At 37.6% G+C, this 19,809-nt stretch overlaps 1 protein-coding gene across 1 annotated transcript; it reads left to right on the top strand.

The window, feature by feature from the left end:
• Window positions 1–5,940: 5,940 nt before the first annotated feature.
• On the top strand, window positions 5,941–10,782 carry LOC129800966 (uncharacterized). The gene has a single exon (XM_055845714.1). The coding sequence runs from the start codon at window positions 5,941–5,943 to the stop codon at window positions 10,780–10,782; it is 4,842 nt and encodes a 1,613-aa protein (XP_055701689.1).
• Window positions 10,783–19,809: the final 9,027 nt, after the last annotated feature.

Raw genomic sequence — 19,809 nt, 5'->3', positions numbered from 1 at the left:
TTTTGCAAAGGATGGATCAAATTAACATATTCTATTATGATAAATGCGCATTCAGATTTCTAAATTTGATCCATCCTTTGCAAAAGGACCAAATTTGAATCAATTTGATCCTTTTATTTTTACCAGTGTAACGTCTTAATTGCAATTTCATTCAAATAAATGTCCTTTTTTTCTTCAACTTGCTCACTTTTGTGTAACTCGTTGCTTCAAACATTCAAACTTCCAACGGGTTTTAGGTAAGCTATCTCTGATAGTTTTTTCTCTGTCTGTGAAGTCGGACGGCAGTCGCATTTTTGAGATTGATGAAGGAAATAAATATAAAGGAAGAGCACCAGCGATCGGCAATTTTCCTCGGATCGTCAGGTTATTATCAGATTGTCGCACCAATTCAAATGAATGTTTATAAATTATTAGGTACTTTTTACAGTTTAACTATCACAAGAATGCAATGCCCCGGCTAACACATTAAGTACTTATTACTTAATTAATAAGTTGTTAACTCAATGACTCAATTTTAAGGAGTTGCAGAACATTCAACTACTTAAAAAATATATGAAAATGAGACAAACGTGAGCGCTTTGTGGTGAGTAGTGAAACTAATATGACGTGACTCGGCCTTAACACTAAGTACTTAATTAAGGTCTTTGTCAAAGTCCTTAATTAAGTATATTGTATTAAGGATATGAAAAGTATTTCCGCTAAGTACTTAACTAAGGACTTTCAACTAAGCGCTTTTTAAGCAGTTACCCTAATGCATATAAAACATATATATTTAATTCTTCATATTTTTTATTTCTGAAAGAAAAACTCAAAAATACACTTTTGCCTAATTAGGAAGATAAACTGAACACGTTGCTACCTCAGCTCTATTATGTTGTACGGCACCACACTTTTTTTTCTCTGGTTGTAACTGTTGGTGGACGGATCTGTTGTTGTCCGCAAATTTTTCATAAGATGTGTTTCAGATGCATCTGGAACAAAAAATCAATAGGACGATAAATCAAAAAAAAATTATAATATTCAAAGCTGTTTTAATGTACACTCCCAAAACGTGAGTTTATGGGACTTCAGGGAAGGTATGCATGCACTCCCGGCTCCCGCATTATACGCTACTGGGACTGGAGAGAGGATTCATCAAAATTTGGTAATTTTCTGAGTAATTTACACTCTCGGATCACGCAATGAAGGGATTATTTAACAGAAAATGGGACATTTATTGGAAGTTTAAGCTTCCGTATCGCAAGTTTAGGCCTTAAAAGTAAAGATTTAGTAGTTGTCGGCAAAATAATATTTCCGGATTAAAAGCTATAGGAAAGGCTACGGGGAGAGTCTTAATAATTTATACTTACCAAATCAAAATGTAAAGAAGTATGTTAAATAATACCTCACTTATTTCACTGAATTTCACTATTTATAAATCTATCGCTAAAAGAAACAAAACTATAAAAACATTTCACGTCTCTAATAACATTTTGTGGTTATGTTTTTCTGAAATGTCAATTTGTTACATCTCTTTCTATCCTATGGTTAACAACTGTCCGTCTCATTCTCTATTCCAGTTTCCACTTTTTGCCACCAGATGTCACTACTTTCGCTCAAAAAAATCCTTAATGAAGTACTTAATAATTTCTTATTAAGGACTTAATTTATGAACTTATACTAAGTTATTATTTAAGAGCATGTACAATGCCTTTAATTACACCATTTAGCTAGTTACAGCTTACCTTGTGTTAGCCGGGGCATTAGTTCAGATTTAATTTTTAAAACAAATTTTCCGTAAGACACCTTATTAAATTTCTGTCGATCCGAGGTACAATATATATAGTTGCAATTACACCTATTTTTTATTAATTTATTGTAGAAATTTAAAATTCAAATACGCAGATATAGTTAAATGGATCACTAATATACCGATTAGCGGACACAAAAATACTAGGTATTTTGAGGCTTATACTTTCAATTAAATATCGAGCATGTCTCTTAACATTCCGATCCAGGGTACTCTTCTATTATTATTATTATTATTATTATTATTATACCTTCGAATTGACAAAGGAAAAAACTCAACCAGAGACAGTTTTCAAATCGGGAAGGTAATTACTGAACGGACTGAACGAGACAATTGACACCGATATCTACAGGTGAAACTGTAGTAAGCAAATAAGAGTACTTGTATTACATATAGTTTTTACACTGCTTGAACTTATGTTCACCATTTTTTTTAGTTTATAAGGATCCCTAGTTCTATGAGTTCATATAGATCAGGGTATGAATTCTGAAATTCTGACTTTATTACGTGATAAATTCATTCATCTGAGATCGTCTTATCTAAGTGATTTAAGACTTTAACAAAAATTATCATGTAAATTCTAAGATACCGTGAGTGTTTCACATAACACTTTGGGTTTACATTTATATACATTATATATTATACATTTTTAAGTAAGTACCATTAAGTACTAAAAGTACTTGTTTCAATTGAATCTCTTATACCATGAACTGATCTAGGTTAACAATGATTTTCTGCAATGCTCAAGTTTGTAACACTAGTCAATGTTCTGGCCCAGAATATGTGATATATTTTAATTGAGATACATGCAAATAGCCTCCCGCGCTAAACTTGGGCAAATAGTCGTATCTGACTGCAAAGTCAAATAAAACTTTTCCATTGCGCAAAGTGTTTACATGGACCAGTGGATTCTGAAGCAACTTTTCCTTGTTTGGCGCCTTTTGTATTCCAAACCAGGGAAATGCAACTGCATGAACTCCTTTTTACACAACCCATCCAATTGACACAAAAGTTGATGTGGAAAAAGCCACCCCCTTCCTCACTGAGGAAACAATTTACTCATTTGTATAGTTGACGACTATATGTTGAAATTTGGTGGTGAAGTTGCAGGGGACTTTGATATCCAATTGGAGTAAACCAAAAATAACTTTCTATTATTTCAGAAAATTTTTCATCACTGAAACGACAAAAAAGAATGCGAAATTGTCATAATAATTCAAATAATTTAAAAACCGGTAATTACCATAAATTCTAAAGAAAACTTATTTGTTAATAAAAGTAACGAATTTTGAAGAACTTTAATATATTAGCAATTGAATCAACAATTGTACTATATGCTTTTATTTCTGCAAGCCACGTATCTCTGAAGTTTAAACCTTTGGCATAGGGTAAGGGCTCATAATTTTGGACAGGGTGCTTATAAGCATCAATATTCTAAGTTTGAAGTGCGATATTTTCAATACTTGTTGATTTTTTCGTTACTCTCTCTTTGGCAGGGTTATTTAGAAACATGACAAGCTGTTTATTGTCTTTGTTTTAACTAAAATTAGTCTTAATACAGAGGTGAATTAGACTCAAACTTTGGACACCTAGGTTGTAAATTTGGACACTTTGGTTGTAATTTTCGACGGCTAATCCGCCTCAATGGAATGCTAAAAATGTTCTCCATTTCAAGAACCAATCTCACAAAGTCCTGTTCCTGTTTATGTAAGGGAACCGTAGAATGTCACAAGAAGTCCGGAAACTTTTCGTAACATTCATTAAAGTGAGTTGACTTAGGTACTCCAATTACGCACGGATTTGTGCATTCCCTGGCCTTTTCAGGAGCTTCTTAAGGCTTTTCTCACTACATTTCCTTCGTAAAAACGATGATTATTTGTTTTTCTAGGCATTTATACAACCTAGTCATCACAAAAGCTACAATTTCACAACATTTCGAGAGAGAAAAACACCTGCCCAAAATAAGAAGTATCACCTCACTACTGAATATCTGAGAAAATTGTCTATTTTTCATACGAAAAACCTAATTCTCAAGGCAAATTTTTACTTCAGGTCAAATCACCATTAATGTGAATCAACAAAATATTCAATGAATATTTAATAATATCACTGAAAAACAGCGAGGCAAAATTATTACTACTTCACTACAGTTAAATAAGACTGAAGTAAACACAAAGTTCTGTCATATTTCTCGCAACCGTAAGCAATTGCTCACACTGAATTTTCAACAAAGCAATTTTAACTTAAATCATATCCAAAATTTAACTTTTAGTATTAAAATCTTCCAAAAAGAACAAATATTTAGATAGAATTAATTATTCATCAAATATTGGAATGAAAATTCATAATTTTAATCAATTTATTTTTAGTGTCCAGTTTTACCCTCAATGTGTCCAAAATTAGAAACTGTCCAAAATTATGAGCTCTTACCCTAAATTTATTTTAAAAAGTTCAGAAAATCTTTTCATAAGGCACGAATCACACTGGATTGACCCGAACCATCTCCTTATCGTCTTTAGGTTATGCGATTTATTTCCTGCATGAGCTCTAACATACCTGAGGACCTCTATTTATAGGGGAAAGCGCGCTACCTTCGCATGACACAAGTTTCGGACAATTTAATTTTTTCTCTATGTTTCTTATGGATTTCACCCATAGCCTTTTTTCTGAAAATTTAAGGCATTGGACTAGCTATTAAGATATAATATTGTAATGGGCCAAATTCATTTACAACTTATTGAAAAAAATAGATTTCTTGAAGCATAAATCGTCCAAAGGGAGCGCGCTTTCCCCTACATTAGAAACAATTCTTGCGAAAAATTGTCTTTTTGAAAGAATTAATGCAGGAGAATTTTGAGTTTTACATTCAGTAAACTAATCATGTCGATCTAATCGTAATTTTGGTTTACGATATTTCAACCCATTCGGGTTCTTTTAATTGCATTTGTCGACTATTCCGCGGAAGTATCCACGGCACTTTGGTTATGGGGCGACTGGAAGGAGAAACGTGTGGCCCCCTAGCGGAAAAATTTGGAAATGAAAGTCTTGCGAAATTTGTCAAAGAAGAAGGAGAGTGAAGAACAGCGTGTGTGAAATATTTTGGAGAATTTGGTGAAATAAATTAGTTTGTTGTAATAAAAAGTCTTTCAAAGGAGCGGTGGTCAGCATCTGGATCCTGTGGCGTTTATCCGGTCGTTCGCGACGGATTGTAATTGCTATTTTATCATTTTAAAGGTAATTCACGAGGAGGAAGAAGCCATAGCCAGGGCAGGGGTTCTAAACCTTCGTGTTTTATTTTAATTAAAGGTAACCAACAAGGGAAAGTGAGTCCATTTGACTTGCAGGAGTTTTCATAGGAGTGATATTTTATTTTAAGGTACGTCCTCCACATAATCTGGTCGTTCGCGACGGATTGTAATTGCTATTTTATCATTTTAAAGGTAATTCACGAGGAGGAAGAAGCCATAGCCAGGGCAGGGGTTCTAAACCTTCGTGTTTTATTTTAATTAAAGGTAACCAACAAGGGAAAGTGAGTCCATTTGACTTGCAGGAGTTTTCATAGGAGTGATATTTTATTTTAAGGTACGTCCTCCACATAATCTGGTCCTTCGAGAGTACAATCAGCACCGAAGAGGTTACCTTAAGGCCCCAAGAAGCAAGTCCACAGGAAAAAGATTGTACTCTCCCACCGAAGAAGGAAGTGTTCCCAAGGGCTTCAGCTGTCTCGACAGGGAAGCAAAACACGGTGAATTTTGATCTTCCAAGAAGTAAGACAACGATCAGAAGACATCATGGAACAACTCAAGATCCTACACAGGTCCCGTGGGAGAGTCAAGTCCGCTCTGACACGAATTGAGCAAACTATCAAGCAAAGGGAAAATTTGTCGTATGCAAGAGTTAAGGCGATTCTGAACGAGATCGATGTGCAGGCCGCAGCTTGTGAAAAGATTCTGGTGCAAATAGAAACTGAGGCTGCCAAGGAATCTCCTGAGATTCAGGAGAAAGAATACAAGGATGGAGAAGCCCTCTGGGTCAGAATCTCTGAGTTGAGGTGTGAAGCGCATGTCGCGTTAACAGAATTGCAGCCAAATAACTCTCAAGATGTTCCTAACGTATCGACAAATGACAGTGCCAATTCTCTTGAAGAAATCATGAAGAGAGTCTTCACTCAACAAGAACGATCTCTGCAGGCTAGTAGGACTAAGCTACCACAGCTGGATTTGATGACCTTCTCTGGGAATTACACAGATTGGCAGGGCTTCAAGGATATGTTTGAAGTTACAATACACAATAACAAGTCCCTGTCCAATGTAGAGAAGCTACAATACCTTAGGTCGTCCTTGAAGGGGGATGCTGTATCTGAGATTAAGAATATGGCTACCACAAGTGACAACTATGAAACAGCGTGGAACAAACTCAAGGAACAATTCGACAAGAAGCCACAAATAGCAACAGCCCACATTGAGCGCTTCCTGAAGCAGCAGCCGGTGAAAGAAGCAAAGATTTCTCTGATCAAGCAGTCTTACAATGTCTACAAGGATAGCATCGAAGCACTGGAAAAAATGGGCGAAGGATACTCCGGCAAGGATGTCTGGCTTGTGCATTTGATGCAATCATCGATGGATTCTGAGACTCGTAGACTCTGGTCACAAGAAGTTAAGCGTGGAGATGTTCCATCCATTGCTAAATGGTTCGATTTCCTGAGAAGGAGGATGGATTCTCTTGAAGTCTATGGGGAAACACAGGAAAGCCAAGCTAGCAAGGAGAACAAGGGTTCCTATTCCAAGAAAGATAGGAACGATGGCACCATCAAGGCTCATCATACAGAGGAAGCCAAGTGTTCGAAATGTAGTCAAGCTCATCTATTGTTTCAATGTGAGAAATTCGCGAAGTTGTCTGTGGAGAACAAGCGTAGTTTCGTGGCTGACAAGAACGTGTGCTTTAATTGCTTGAAGGAAGGTCACCGGGCCAAGGATTGTCGCAGCAAGGGAAGATGTCAAAAATGTCATAAGAGGCATAACACGCTGCTGCACGAGGAAACTTCAAGCTCGAATTCCACAACGAGTCCTGCAGTAGATACACACAAGAAGATTTCAGACTCCGAAGCAGAGTCAACCAAGAAGGATGCGCCTAAAGACACTCCTGTCTCAGTACATCATGTTGCCTCCACCACGAAGATGATTTTACTACCAACGGCATTGGTGAATGTTGAAAATGCCAGTGGAGACCAGCAGACATGTCGAGTCTTAATTGATCAGGGTTCTGAGTGTACTTTGATCTCAGAAGCATGCGCTCAAAGATTGAATTTGAGACGCCACAACGCAAGACTTGCCATCAAGGGGACAGGACAAGCAAATGTTGGCTATACGAAAGGTGCAATTGATCTCAATGTCTCTTCACGATACGATAAGCACCAGAAGATTGCAGTCAAGGCCTACATTCTGGACAAATTGACCAGCAAGTTGCCTGGACGAACCATTACACTGGATGAAATGAAGCATATTGAGGGACTTACGTTGGCTGATCCACAATTCAACCATCCTGCGAAGATTGACATAATTCTTGGCATGGAGTATGCATGGGAAATCAACCTTCCGGACAAGAGATCAGCACCAGGATACCCTATTGCGCAGCTTACCATGTTCGGCTGGGTCTTAGGGGGAGTTGTCACTCAAAGTGCTGAGGAGACTTCAGTACAGGTGCTTCATACACATTGTGACATTGAGAATTCGCTTAAAAGATTCTGGGAAGCTGAGGAGGAGTTACCGGAAAGGAAAATCCTGACAAAAGAAGAGCAGCTTTGTGAAGATGATTTCGTTGCAACACACAAGCGAGATGAGTCAGGAAGATTCACGGTCAAATTATGCTTCAAAACTGATCGTGGGAAGTTTGGTAACTCTCTGCCGGCAGCTCAAGCACGATTGTCTGTGATGGAACGCAAGTTCAAGAAGTATCCAGAGTTCCACAAGCAATACGCAGACTTCATGGACGAATATATCTCTCTCGGACACATGGAGGAGGTTCCAGAAGACGAGAGAATCAAAGAAGAGTCCTACATCATTCCACATCAGGCCGTTGTTCGACCCTCAAGCACAACCACAAAATTGAGGGTGGTCTTCGATGCCTCAAGTAAGTCCTCCAGCGGTGTTTCTTTGAATGATGCATTGGCTATTGGACCTCAAGTCCAAGATGATCTTCTGTCAATTATGATGAGGTTCAGAACGTACAAGGTTGCTTTCCAAGCCGATGTTGAGAAGATGTACCGGCAGGTACAAATAGCTGCAGAAGACCAAGATTTCCAAAGAGTGCTTTGGCGTCCGAATCCTCAAGAGCCTATGAAGTTGTATCGGCTGAAGACTGTCACCTACGGCACTGCAAGTGCACCGTATCTTGCCACAAGACCCTTGCAGCAAATGGCAATTGATTCCAAGGAGACTTATCCGGAAGCAAGTGCAGGGATAGAAAGTGGGTTCTATATGGATGATTTGCTTTACGGAACCGAAACAGTGCAAGAAAGTGTTTGTGTCAGTGACCAAATTAAGAATATTCTGCAAGGGGGAGGATTCACACTACGAAAATGGACGTCCAATGCTAAAGAGGTCTTGCAGACAAAAGCTCAGGATGAACTAGCTACCGTTGGCCAAGATGAAGAAAATGGAGTCGCTACTCTAGGTATGAGGTGGCTCCCAACGGAAGACGTGATGAAGCTTCACCTTCCTCAAGAAGTCAGAACTCGTAGAGCATTTCTTTCGGAAGCAGCAAAAGTCTATGATCCCATGGGAATTATAGCACCAGTTACAATTACTTTCAAGATGCTCTTCCAGAAGGTGTGGACAACAACAAAGAACTGGGACGATGATCTTTCTGAGGAAGATCAGAAGGAGTATGATGTTATAAGAAAGGAATTTGAATTGCTGAAATCAGCCCATGTTGAAAGATGTCTTCCTCACAATGGAGCCTTTATGGAGTTACATGCATTTGCGGATGCATCAGAAAAGGCGTTTGGTGTTGTGATTTACGCACGAATGTTGATTCATGGTGATTATCACGTGTGTTTGTTCATAGCAAAATCCAAAGTTGCTCCATTGAAGCCAACATCAATACCCCGAATGGAACTCAAAGCTGCTTTGCTGCTTAGTGAAGTAGTCAAAAAGATCAAGGACTCATTCATCCACTTGGAAGTGAATGTAACAGCATGGAGTGACTCAACCACTGTGCTTCAGTGGCTACAATCCCATCCCCGAAAGTGGCAGAAGTATGTGGCTCAGAGAACTGCGCAGATTCTAGAGGTACTTCCTCCACATCATTGGCGATATGTACCAAGCAAGCAAAACCCGGCGGATTGTTTGTCACGAGGAGTCAAGCCCAGTGAATTAGTTAGTCATCCTCTTTGGTGGACGGGTCCGAAGTGGTTGTCCCAAGATTCCAGTGCCTGGCCAGAAAACAAAGTGATTGTTCCTGCTGATACTGGCGAGGAGAAGATAGTCAAGAAGATGCTTGCCCACACCACAAGAAAATGTAAGTTTGCACTTTATGAGTTCTTACAAGATATGTCAAGTTTCAGTAAGATGGTGAGCATTGGAGCTCATCTCATCCGATTAAGTACGAAGAAAGAGGAGCGTCAAAAGGGTCCCCTAACTGTTCAAGAACGCAGAAGCTCTCTGAAACGTCTCATCCGAGACATCCAAGAAGAATGTTTCAGTGAGGAAATTTCCCGATGTAGACAGGGGGAGCCAGTCCCGAAGGGAAGTCGACTTGTGAAGCTGGTGCCTTTCTTAGACGATGACCAAATTCTGAGGGTGCGAGGACGATTGAGATTTGCAAATTTGATGTACGACGCTCGCCACCCAATAATTCTCCCTGGAGGTCATCGCTTTACTGAGTTGCTGATAGAGTACTCTCACAAGATACATCTACATGCTGGTTTCAATCTGCTGACCAGTATCCTACGCAGTGAATACTGGATTGTGGGAGGGAGAAATGCGACCAGGAAAGTATTGAACAAGTGCATCAGATGTTTCCAGCATCGACCAACGCTCCAATCACCGGTGATGGCGAATCTCCCAGCAGTTAGAGTCAATCAGATTCGCCCCTTCGTGAACACAGGATGTGATTATGCTGGGCCGTTTGAGATCAAGGCTTCAAATCTTCGAAACAGCCGTTACGTGAAGGGATACATATGTCTTTTCATATGTATGACGACTAAGGCAGTTCACCTTGAAGCTGTTGGTGACCTGTCTTCTGATGGATTCATCAACGCTCTGAAGCGATTTGTTGCTCGACGAGGGTATTGTCAAAATATTTATTGCGACAATGGTCGAAATTTCGTCGGAGCCAGTGCTGCCACCAAGGATGATGAAGTGCGAATGCGAGGAAAAGTCAGCAGAATTATGGCAGAAGCAAATATCCAGTTCCACTTCAACCCACCATATGCACCAACCTTTGGAGGTTTGTGGGAACGAGCAATCGGGTCTACAAAGTATCATCTTAGGCGTGTGATGGGTGATATGAAGCTCACATTCGAGGCCTTCACCACTATCCTTTGTGAGATAGAGGCTTGCCTAAACTCGAGACCTCTATGTGCAATGTCAGTGGAACCAGAAAATGAAGAGATTTTGACTCCGGGTCATTTTCTAATTGGCCATTCGCTGAAGTTACTACCAAGTGAAGATAAGACAGACATTCCAATCAACCGATTGCAGAGGTACGAGCTGATTCAACAAGTAGTCCAGAGCTTCTGGAAACGATGGAAGAATGAGTACCTGACGAGCCTACAGCAAAGACCAAAGTGGACCAAGGACAAGAGTTCGTTGGAGATTGGAGATTTGGTCCTAATCAAAGAAGACAACGTCAAACCAGGAGAGTGGGCTCGAGGCAGAGTGATGGAATGTCATCCAGGAAAGGACAACGTCACCCGAGTGGTGACTCTGAAGACAGCAGACGGAATAGTCAAAAGAGCTGCAAACAAATTGGCGAAATTACCAATTGAGTAATTTCGAGGGGGAGAATGTCGACTATTCCGCGGAAGTATCCACGGCACTTTGGTTATGGGGCGACTGGAAGGAGAAACGTGTGGCCCCCTAGCGGAAAAATTTGGAAATGAAAGTCTTGCGAAATTTGTCAAAGAAGAAGGAGAGTGAAGAACAGCGTGTGTGAAATATTTTGGAGAATTTGGTGAAATAAATTAGTTTGTTGTAATAAAAAGTCTTTCAAAGGAGCGGTGGTCAGCATCTGGATCCTGTGGCGTTTATCCGGTCGTTCGCGACGGATTGTAATTGCTATTTTATCATTTTAAAGGTAATTCACGAGGAGGAAGAAGCCATAGCCAGGGCAGGGGTTCTAAACCTTCGTGTTTTATTTTAATTAAAGGTAACCAACAAGGGAAAGTGAGTCCATTTGACTTGCAGGAGTTTTCATAGGAGTGATATTTTATTTTAAGGTACGTCCTCCACAGCATTGGGGATTTTGGTTTTCGAGATTTCGACCGAGACTCGTAACAAACTGAACGCTTTATAAGGATCTTAACATTTCTTTTGTCCAGGCCGAAATCACAAGAATCGATTCAAGATACAAATCAAGATTCAAGATGCAAAACTTATCAACGCGGAAGCGTTTACCAGATTAAGAAGAAGAGTTCAGATGAGAACCTTTGGTAGTTTTTAGTAAAGAATCTGCTGGTGAAAAGGTCATATATTTTTGTCATGTTATATTGCTTTCTGTGTTTGTGACAGAATGTAATAACTATGGAAGTTATTAAAAAGAATAAAAAAAAACTTTTAAGAGTTCAAAGTCACGAGTTTGAGTTTTTTTTTACAAAGCTGTGATACTTTGCCAGCTCTTTTAGTACCAACACATTGAGAACCACTTAAACAATTTTTAACTGTGAACACTCCTAACTGAATGAAATATGAGTAGTTTCACCATTTTCACGTGGAAATTGTGTTTTGTGAACTTTTCAAGTATCTAATGGAAAATTCATGGATGGAAAGTAGGTAGCGTATATACATGCATTCCCAAGCTCCAAATTCAAAATTGACGCATTGTAGAAGCTTTCGGCAATTTTTCGTCATAGCAGGAAAGAGACTAAAGAATGAGATTGTGTAATATGTCATCTTTGCCCACACTTCATCACTACATTTCCATTCTCTGTGGGAAAATCCAACAGCGCCTTTGGGAAAATTGTCTGCCCCAACTCCTCCAGTCTTCACTTTAATAATCCACTCACATGTTGGCACACACAGAACTTTGTCGGTGAGACTCCGAGAGCTTTGGCAACTTTCAGATTCCATCAGATGAATTTTTTACGTTGTCAAGCATTTTGCAAGTAGATTGGTGGCCCTTTTTTCTACACATATCCATCCTCATACCTCTTTGTTCTACTGCACATCATCCAGAATGTGCACTTCTTTTTCATTGGAGCTATTTTAATATTTTATTGGAAGCCTCTCGTGCATTTTCTGGGGTATTCAACCAGGCCTTTTATTCACGTCATATCTCTCACAGCTTTTCTGGGATGCTTTTTGAGAGTCTAAGGTGAATGTAAAAAAATATATATATTATTCGAGTTGATTCGGTAAAAAATCAACTTGTCATGCAGCTATAAACTCTATATAAACCTTATATTTGCACATTTACATAATTATATTTCACTTTCAACCCACTACTGGTATGTTTTCCTTTGACACGAAAATTTTGTTCTTTCTAAGCACTCAAAAATCAACGTAATTTCTTTGAATTTCAAAGGCTAAATTGAAATATCAAATGCAGTGCATAAAATTGTCAAAGTGCTTACGTCCCGAGTGGTCAATTCACAACTCTGCTTGTCATTTTATGATACACTCAACACTAATTTGTGAACCATCGGTAGACACACTCATTTTGTTTTATATCCTATAATATTTAATTTTCTGCTTTAAAGTCCATATTTCTTTCAAGTTCTGTCTTAAAATTTTCATATTGACTCAAAAATGGGTGTAAAATGGAAGGGCATACAGGTCTGCTACTCAGGCGTCTTCTATACGGGGGGATTTCAAAATGCACCCCACTGTGCTATGCACCGGTGAGTCTCGGGAAATCTCCCCTAGTGGTTCATGCCTGAGATATATTTTCTCTACCCTCTGTTATAAATTCTCCAAGTGTGCTCTAACTAAAATAGATAGTCTGGAAGACTTTCTATTTTATTTTGAAACGTTTCGAAGGTCAACCACACAATGTTTTACAATCAAAGAATTTGTTAAAGAGTGGTAAAGTTAATATTTATGCCTGGTGACGAACACTTTATAAGAAAGAGAAGAAGGGGGACCTATCCTCTATATCAAAAGATAATCAAGAAGATTAAACGATACATTCGGAAGAGTGATCGATACCGTGACCCAATTTCACCAGTTTTTCGACACTTGATAACTTTGAAAATTGTTCAAGAGAAAAACATCTCTTGAAAAACAAGAAAAAAGTTTAAACCTGCTTGAAATGTCAAAATTTTCGAACATAAAAAATGGAGTTTTCGAATAGGGAGATTTAAAGCGCCGAAAGATAGGCAAAAATACACCGGGTCTAAAGCTCATTGGGGGTTTTTGGGGGTTCCTTCACGGTTCATTTTGTTTGCTGATCAGTGGGTTCCTGGAGGGGAGTTCTGGAATGCTCTGGCAATGCCATATGACAAATTTGGTTCGAATTTTAGGAGAGCTTTTTCGTGGCTTTCACATGGCATTGTCAGAAGTCACAAATCAACCAAGACGTATTGTATTTTCATAAAATCATCAAGTAAATGAATTTCATTAAAAAATCAATGAATTGCATTTGCAGCTCAATTGGCTTCGAATCAGGCTTCGAACCTTTCGAACTCACGCGTGACAATACCACGAAAATTACAGAATTGCCCTAGGGGAAAACGCACTACCTTCGGATGATTTATGGTTCGCACAAATCATTTTTCTCAATGTGCTATAAATGAATTTGGCCCATTATAATATTATATTTTAATAGCTAGTCCAATGTCTCAAATTTTCAGAAAAGAGTTATGGGTGAAATCCATAAGGAACATTGAGAAAAATTGAATTGTCCGAAGCTTGAGTCATCCGAAGGTAGCGCGCTTACCCCTACTGGAGACTGATTGTGCGATTATCGCTATCCTAAAGACTGATCGCGCGATTAGCGCGATCTTGAAAACAGATCGGATAGATCTACCGATCTGCTACTCACGGTTCACTCAGTGGCCATACTTATTCATCCCCTGGTAAAAACCACTTTTTGATAAACACTAAAGTTTTATTTAGGCATTATTAAGAAGTAACTTAAGCGTTTAATGACAACCAAACGATTTCCCAACGTAAGCTTATTTGTAGTTATATATTTTCAATATTTAAATAAATACAATAATTTTTATTTTGGATGGTCAATTCCGTGAAGGATGATCTCTAACAGTAAAATGATGTTGGGAAGTGTTGAAAGATTACGACTAAAAAATTATAAGCTCTACAAACTAGGAAAATTTATGTACATATTGAAGCAAATTCCGTATGCTTCTGCATGAAAAACTGTCAAATATGAACATAAATTTCTATAGTGTGAATAGGCCATCACAGAGAATCTAAAAGTCAAAAAAAATCTAAAAGTTAATCGTTTTTCATCGGTCAAAAGTTTCTTGACACATTTGGAAAAATAATTCAAAGCGGTCAAATGCGTAGGACCAACTTCTTTAATCTGGTTATGTTTTGAAGTTATGTCATTTGAGTGACACGTGAGGTGAGTTTTCATATTGCTAAAGTGTGTAATCAATACACATTCATGTATTTTAGATTTTATATACTTTTTCTTCATGGGTTAAACATAGAAAAACATTTTTAGATACTTAATTAGTAGATTGATCAGTAAATTATTTCAATATCACTCAGAAAAGAGCTCTGTGGAAACAGCTCTTAAATTAGCTCTGAAGCAAGAACGGGTATTTGTGTCTTGGATTAAAGACTATTTTACTTGAACGAAAGCATTTATTTTAGAATATACTTTGATTCAAGAACGTGTAGTCTTTGAATTTAGATATATGGAAAAAATAGTCTCTGAGAGAATTTTAAGTACTGAGTAGTTCTTGAAGCAAAGCAGAACGAGTTTTGATTCTAGTATCAAATTTTCTCTGCTGCATTGCAATAAAATCGACATACTCTCACAATGAAAAAATACACAATTAAATTTCACGTTTTTTATTAAACTGCCACTGCACACACTTTTTAATCTATTATTTTTTACATTTCCTAATTTCCTTCTAAAATAGAAGCGAAATTATATGATTTTTGTCTAATTTAAGACTCACATTTGTGAAGATTTTTTTTCCATTTGACTTTTGCTGGGTGAGGCGGTGAACGACATGTTTTCATTTTTTTGACGGGACCCACCTTGCAAAAATCTTTTAATTTTGTCACTATATAAGTTTTTTAAATAGAAAAACACTGTTCCACAACACTTCAGACACTTGAGCGAACTTGTGAGGCACAAAATTTTATTTTTAGGGAAAAAAATATTTTTATTTTTTTCGAGGATATTTCACTTATTTTCCTTGTATTTCTTATCGGCACTGTATTTTTTTGCACCACAGGACACTTGACTATTTGTAGAGGGTTCTCCCCACAATTTGCACTATAATTTTATTAAGAAAACTTGCGAAAACAATCACCACTTTGCGATTATATTGCACTGTGAATTATTTTGTCTGCCATTTGACAACACTGAAAGGAACTGGAAATTTTCTTGTAAGATAGTCTTTCTCTCAAGATACGCCAGCTCTTAGTTGTTCCATTTAAGAAAACAGCTCTTAATTCAAAGCACGACATGTTTAGGTTGATTCGGCTCTTAAAATATTCTTACAGACAAGAGCTGTATTTTTGCAGATCACATACAAAGTTAGAACTGCCTTTTTCTGAGTATACTGGTTTGTTCAGTACACACAGAAAAATGGAAAATTCTTAAACAGAAACATCCAGGAATTTAATTTCAAATCCCATCCAATGAATGCCAATGCCCTAATTCTAAATCCTTGATCATTTAGTTTTAGTTGCAAGTTGCAAATCTGTAGACATTTTTCATTTTCCAGCTAATGCAGAACTTAAGTTCCCGATCTCTTAACTTGAAAGAGCTAGGGATTCTAGCCCATTTCTTTCGCTCAGAGCTTCTAAACTTAAACGCCTCGGGGATTCACGTCCAATTTAAGTTCCCAGGATCTTATATATTCTTAAATTTGGAATCAAAATTTTTCTGTGTGTACATTACAAGTATCTTTTATAGTGACTCTATGATGTCTATTCCAAAAATTCGGAGTAAGATGGTTACTGGAAGGATACAGGTCTCTTACTGTTACAAAAATTAAGCTAAAATTGAGAAAAATGGTAAGAATGAATGGGTGGCTCCTCACTCTGAATTTTTTGCATGTACTATTTGCGATAATTTGGAATAATTGGTATTTGACATAGGAGAATGTTGGCATGGTTCGCACAGAGTGAACCTTCAAACAACGCAAATTTTCTCTTTATTTGCAAAGAGCTAGTTCATCATTTCTTAGCCATAAGACAGATAATTATTAAGCTCATGAGACGAGATGAAAAATGGTAAGTCTGCTTTTTGCAAACAACGGGAAAATTCGGGTCGTCTGAAGCTTCATTCTGTGCGAACCATGCCTACATTCCCCTAATTAGGTATTTTGTGGAATATTTTGTTTTGAGTGGTTTATAAATCGGTTGTGACCCGGTAAAAGGTAAATGATGCGAAAGTATTTTTGAGGTATAGCATCTAAGTCACGAGTTAAGGCAATTTGCAAAGCCTATGACATTTGCCACCCTTTTTTAAGCATTTCTTCAAATTACTTTAATTCTGCCTCGGAATGTTTTTCTTTTCATTGGATTCAAATTTAAAAGGAAGCATGCAATAGTGCTTGGTATATGTTATGTAGTGAGCGAAATAAAGACTTTTTTTGTTTAATTAATTATAATCTGAATATGTAAGAAACTGTTTAATGCTATATGTATTTAAGCAACATTTCGTGCTCAAATAAAAAAAATTAAACACAGAACAATGGGAATATTTGTTTAATTGCAGAGAAAATAAGTCAGAAGGGAAATTGTGTAAAGTCTACTAAAATACCGCGCTTTCGTGTTGTATAGAGAAACTTTTTCTTAAGAGTTATAAAGCTTTTCTTCGTACTAAGAATGAAATGCTTATGAGTTTGACTTTTTGACGAAATTTCCACCCCATGCAACAACACTGGAGGAATATTCATCATGCAGTCTTCGCCCAACCCCCAAGTAAGCTCAAACAACAATAATCCTCAACATTCCGACGAGGGCACGTTTTGTCTCAATAAATTGTCTTCCGTCAGTTCGGATGAGTTATTGTACGAGAGATCAGCAGTTGGAGAAAGAGGTGGCAAACAATCACCCACATGCTAGCCCAATTATGCTCATCGGCAGGTGGAATTAATTCCTCAAATAGCTTTTAATTGGACCACTTATTGCCCCGACTTTGTCTCCTCCGATACTGCTTTTGACTTCTACAAGAACGTGCTGATTGTGCGAGCTTTATAAATTATTTGTTTAGATTGTTTCTTATTTGTTGTTTCAATTCGCGGGCTAATTTAGGGACATCAATTTAATAAGAAAGGTCACAACAATGCTTTTACACCAATTTAATTATAAATCATCGTGAAATTTTAAAGAGTTTTGAGAGAAATTGTAATTTATTCCCCAAACTAGAGATTACACACTGCCAGTACTAGAAAGTAAATAAGTAAAACTTTAGATTAAATTTTTAATAAAATTTGTGGCAAGGATTTCATTTTATATTGGGACTATCAGACGGGTAGGTGGAAGAGGGAGCGATAGCATTAGTTAAAGAGTCTTCCCTAAACTTGTTCCTTTGTACAATGCTCTCATTTTGTAATGGATACAAGAAGGGGTGATGAAGGAGGAGGTTGGTATGCATGGGTAAAATACCTTCCCTAAGCTTTGTTCCCATGCCTAATTTTAGCTTTATAACTCCATTCAGGAAGGAGTTGTAAGGCAAAATACACTCATTTTGTATGGGAGATACCAAAACGCAGGATGGGGGAGGGGGGTGGTACGCATAAATAAAAAATTTAAGTAATATATTGATCTTATACCAAATTTCATCAAGAATGTTTTAGCAGTTCTTGCACAAATCGTTGTCAAAAAGCGATTTCTCGGAAGAATCAAGACTTTTTACAAGGACTAACAGCGTTTATCATCCTGAGTCCCGGCAATTTTTTAATATTTTATCAGAAGTGGAAAAAGCCCATGCTTTGCACGGTCCCAAGCTTTATAATGACTAAATTTTTCCTATGTTTTTCAATAAATATGACTTATCGCACCCATATTATAAAAAACTAGGGGAAAGTGTATTGTTTTTAAAATAGGGGAATGTAGGCAGCCTTCGCACATTTTTTCGTGCCTCATCTTCATGACTTTTTTCTGACTAAACTGTAAAATGGGCAGTGAATTGCACCAAAAAGTTCTCTGATCTTTTAGGTTTCTATGCATGCCTAGTTCACTATCACAGAATTGTTGGTTTTTCCTGGACAGGAAAATGAAGAAAATATGACGATTTGTGCGATTTTTGCTTCCGGGGCAGCGTTCACACGATGGGGGTTTGGGTTCGTCATTGCTTTTTTTTTTAAATAAATTTTATCTACAATTAAAAATTATTTTCCGATTGTTATACTGTACCCCCGTGAAACCGCGGAAACTATCACTGCACTAAAAGAAGATCTTTAAAACACATTTTTCACATTTTCTGGAGCACTATTTATTCTTCCAAATGAATATCGAAAAATCGACTATGAACATGTTCACACGGTTCACACTGTCAATAACCGTCATCTCATGGAGATGGGAAGGAGACTATACGCCTGTCGAAGAGGAAATGACCACAAATGTCTCACTGTGGCTTATGAGGCTTTAGTCAGGTTATGATTTTCAAGCTGGAGTTGTCTGATGGATGTGCGAACGCTCACACATTCAGTGTTTGAAACCACACACAGTGCAGTACTTGCGAATTTTCTGCCACCGTGAAAATAATTTCCCTCCGATGCAAAAAATTATTACGTAAATATCATCTCAAGTATACTCTTCATCCACTGTGTAAGTGATTTTTTTTAGAAATGAGTTTAACTATGAGAAATCAAATGAAATGTGCGCCATCAAAATTACTCATTTTGGGCCAATTTTCTATTTGTGATCCTAGCACCTAGGAAAGAAGGGCTTGACTGCCTATTTTTACAATGAAGATAAGGTTCATAAATACTTAACTTACAGCTAAGAAATTCGGAACCAACTCTTTGGAAATAAAGAGAAAATTCGCATCGTTCGAAAGCTCACACGTTCGAAGCCTGCTTACATTCTCCTATATTACGAAGTCATAATTATTCAGAAACATAGGAAAAATTTAGTCATTCTAAAGCTTGGGACTGTGCAAAGCATGGGCACTTTCCCCAAGATACAAAATGACACTACTTTTATTTCTGGATAAAGATGAACCAGCGCCCATATACTTTTGACCAGGTCCCGGTCAAAATCCCGAAAGCCAAAATCCCGAATGGGCTAATATCCCGAAAGTCAAAGTCCCGAATTCTTAAAAGTGTCATTACTCCTAAAATTGCACCCGCGCTTGCTTGGCAAATTATTCTACACATTATCCTCTATATAATTTCATCCTTTCTAGGATTTTAAACATTCGGTATTTTGCTTTTTGGGATTTTGACCCTTTCGAGATTTTGGAGTTAAAGATTTTAGCATTCGGGATTTTGGCTTTCCGGATTTTGGCTGCCTCTGCTTTTGACTATTGTCCTTTCTTAGGTAATTTACATCCTCTGATTACAAGTTAAAGAAAGATTTGATAGAATATTGAACACTATTTGGAAAATATTTGACAGAATTTAGGACATTTTATGTGGGAAATTAAATTCTCGGGTTATCCGGGTTATTTTAATTAGTATTTTTTTCTTCAAATTCCTTAAAATT

The sequence above is a fragment of the Phlebotomus papatasi genome, chromosome 2 (genome assembly GCF_024763615.1).
Source record: "Phlebotomus papatasi isolate M1 chromosome 2, Ppap_2.1, whole genome shotgun sequence".
NCBI classification, from domain to species: domain Eukaryota; kingdom Metazoa; phylum Arthropoda; class Insecta; order Diptera; family Psychodidae; genus Phlebotomus; species Phlebotomus papatasi.
The sequence above is the reverse complement of the archived record's forward strand: the minus strand, read 5'-3'. Positions and strand labels throughout refer to the sequence as shown.

Bases quoted from the DNA above. Each gene is read 5' to 3' on its own strand.
- LOC129800966 (XM_055845714.1), top strand. From the start codon at position 5,941: ATGAAGAGAGTCTTCACTCAACAAGAACGATCTCTGCAGGCTAGTAGG.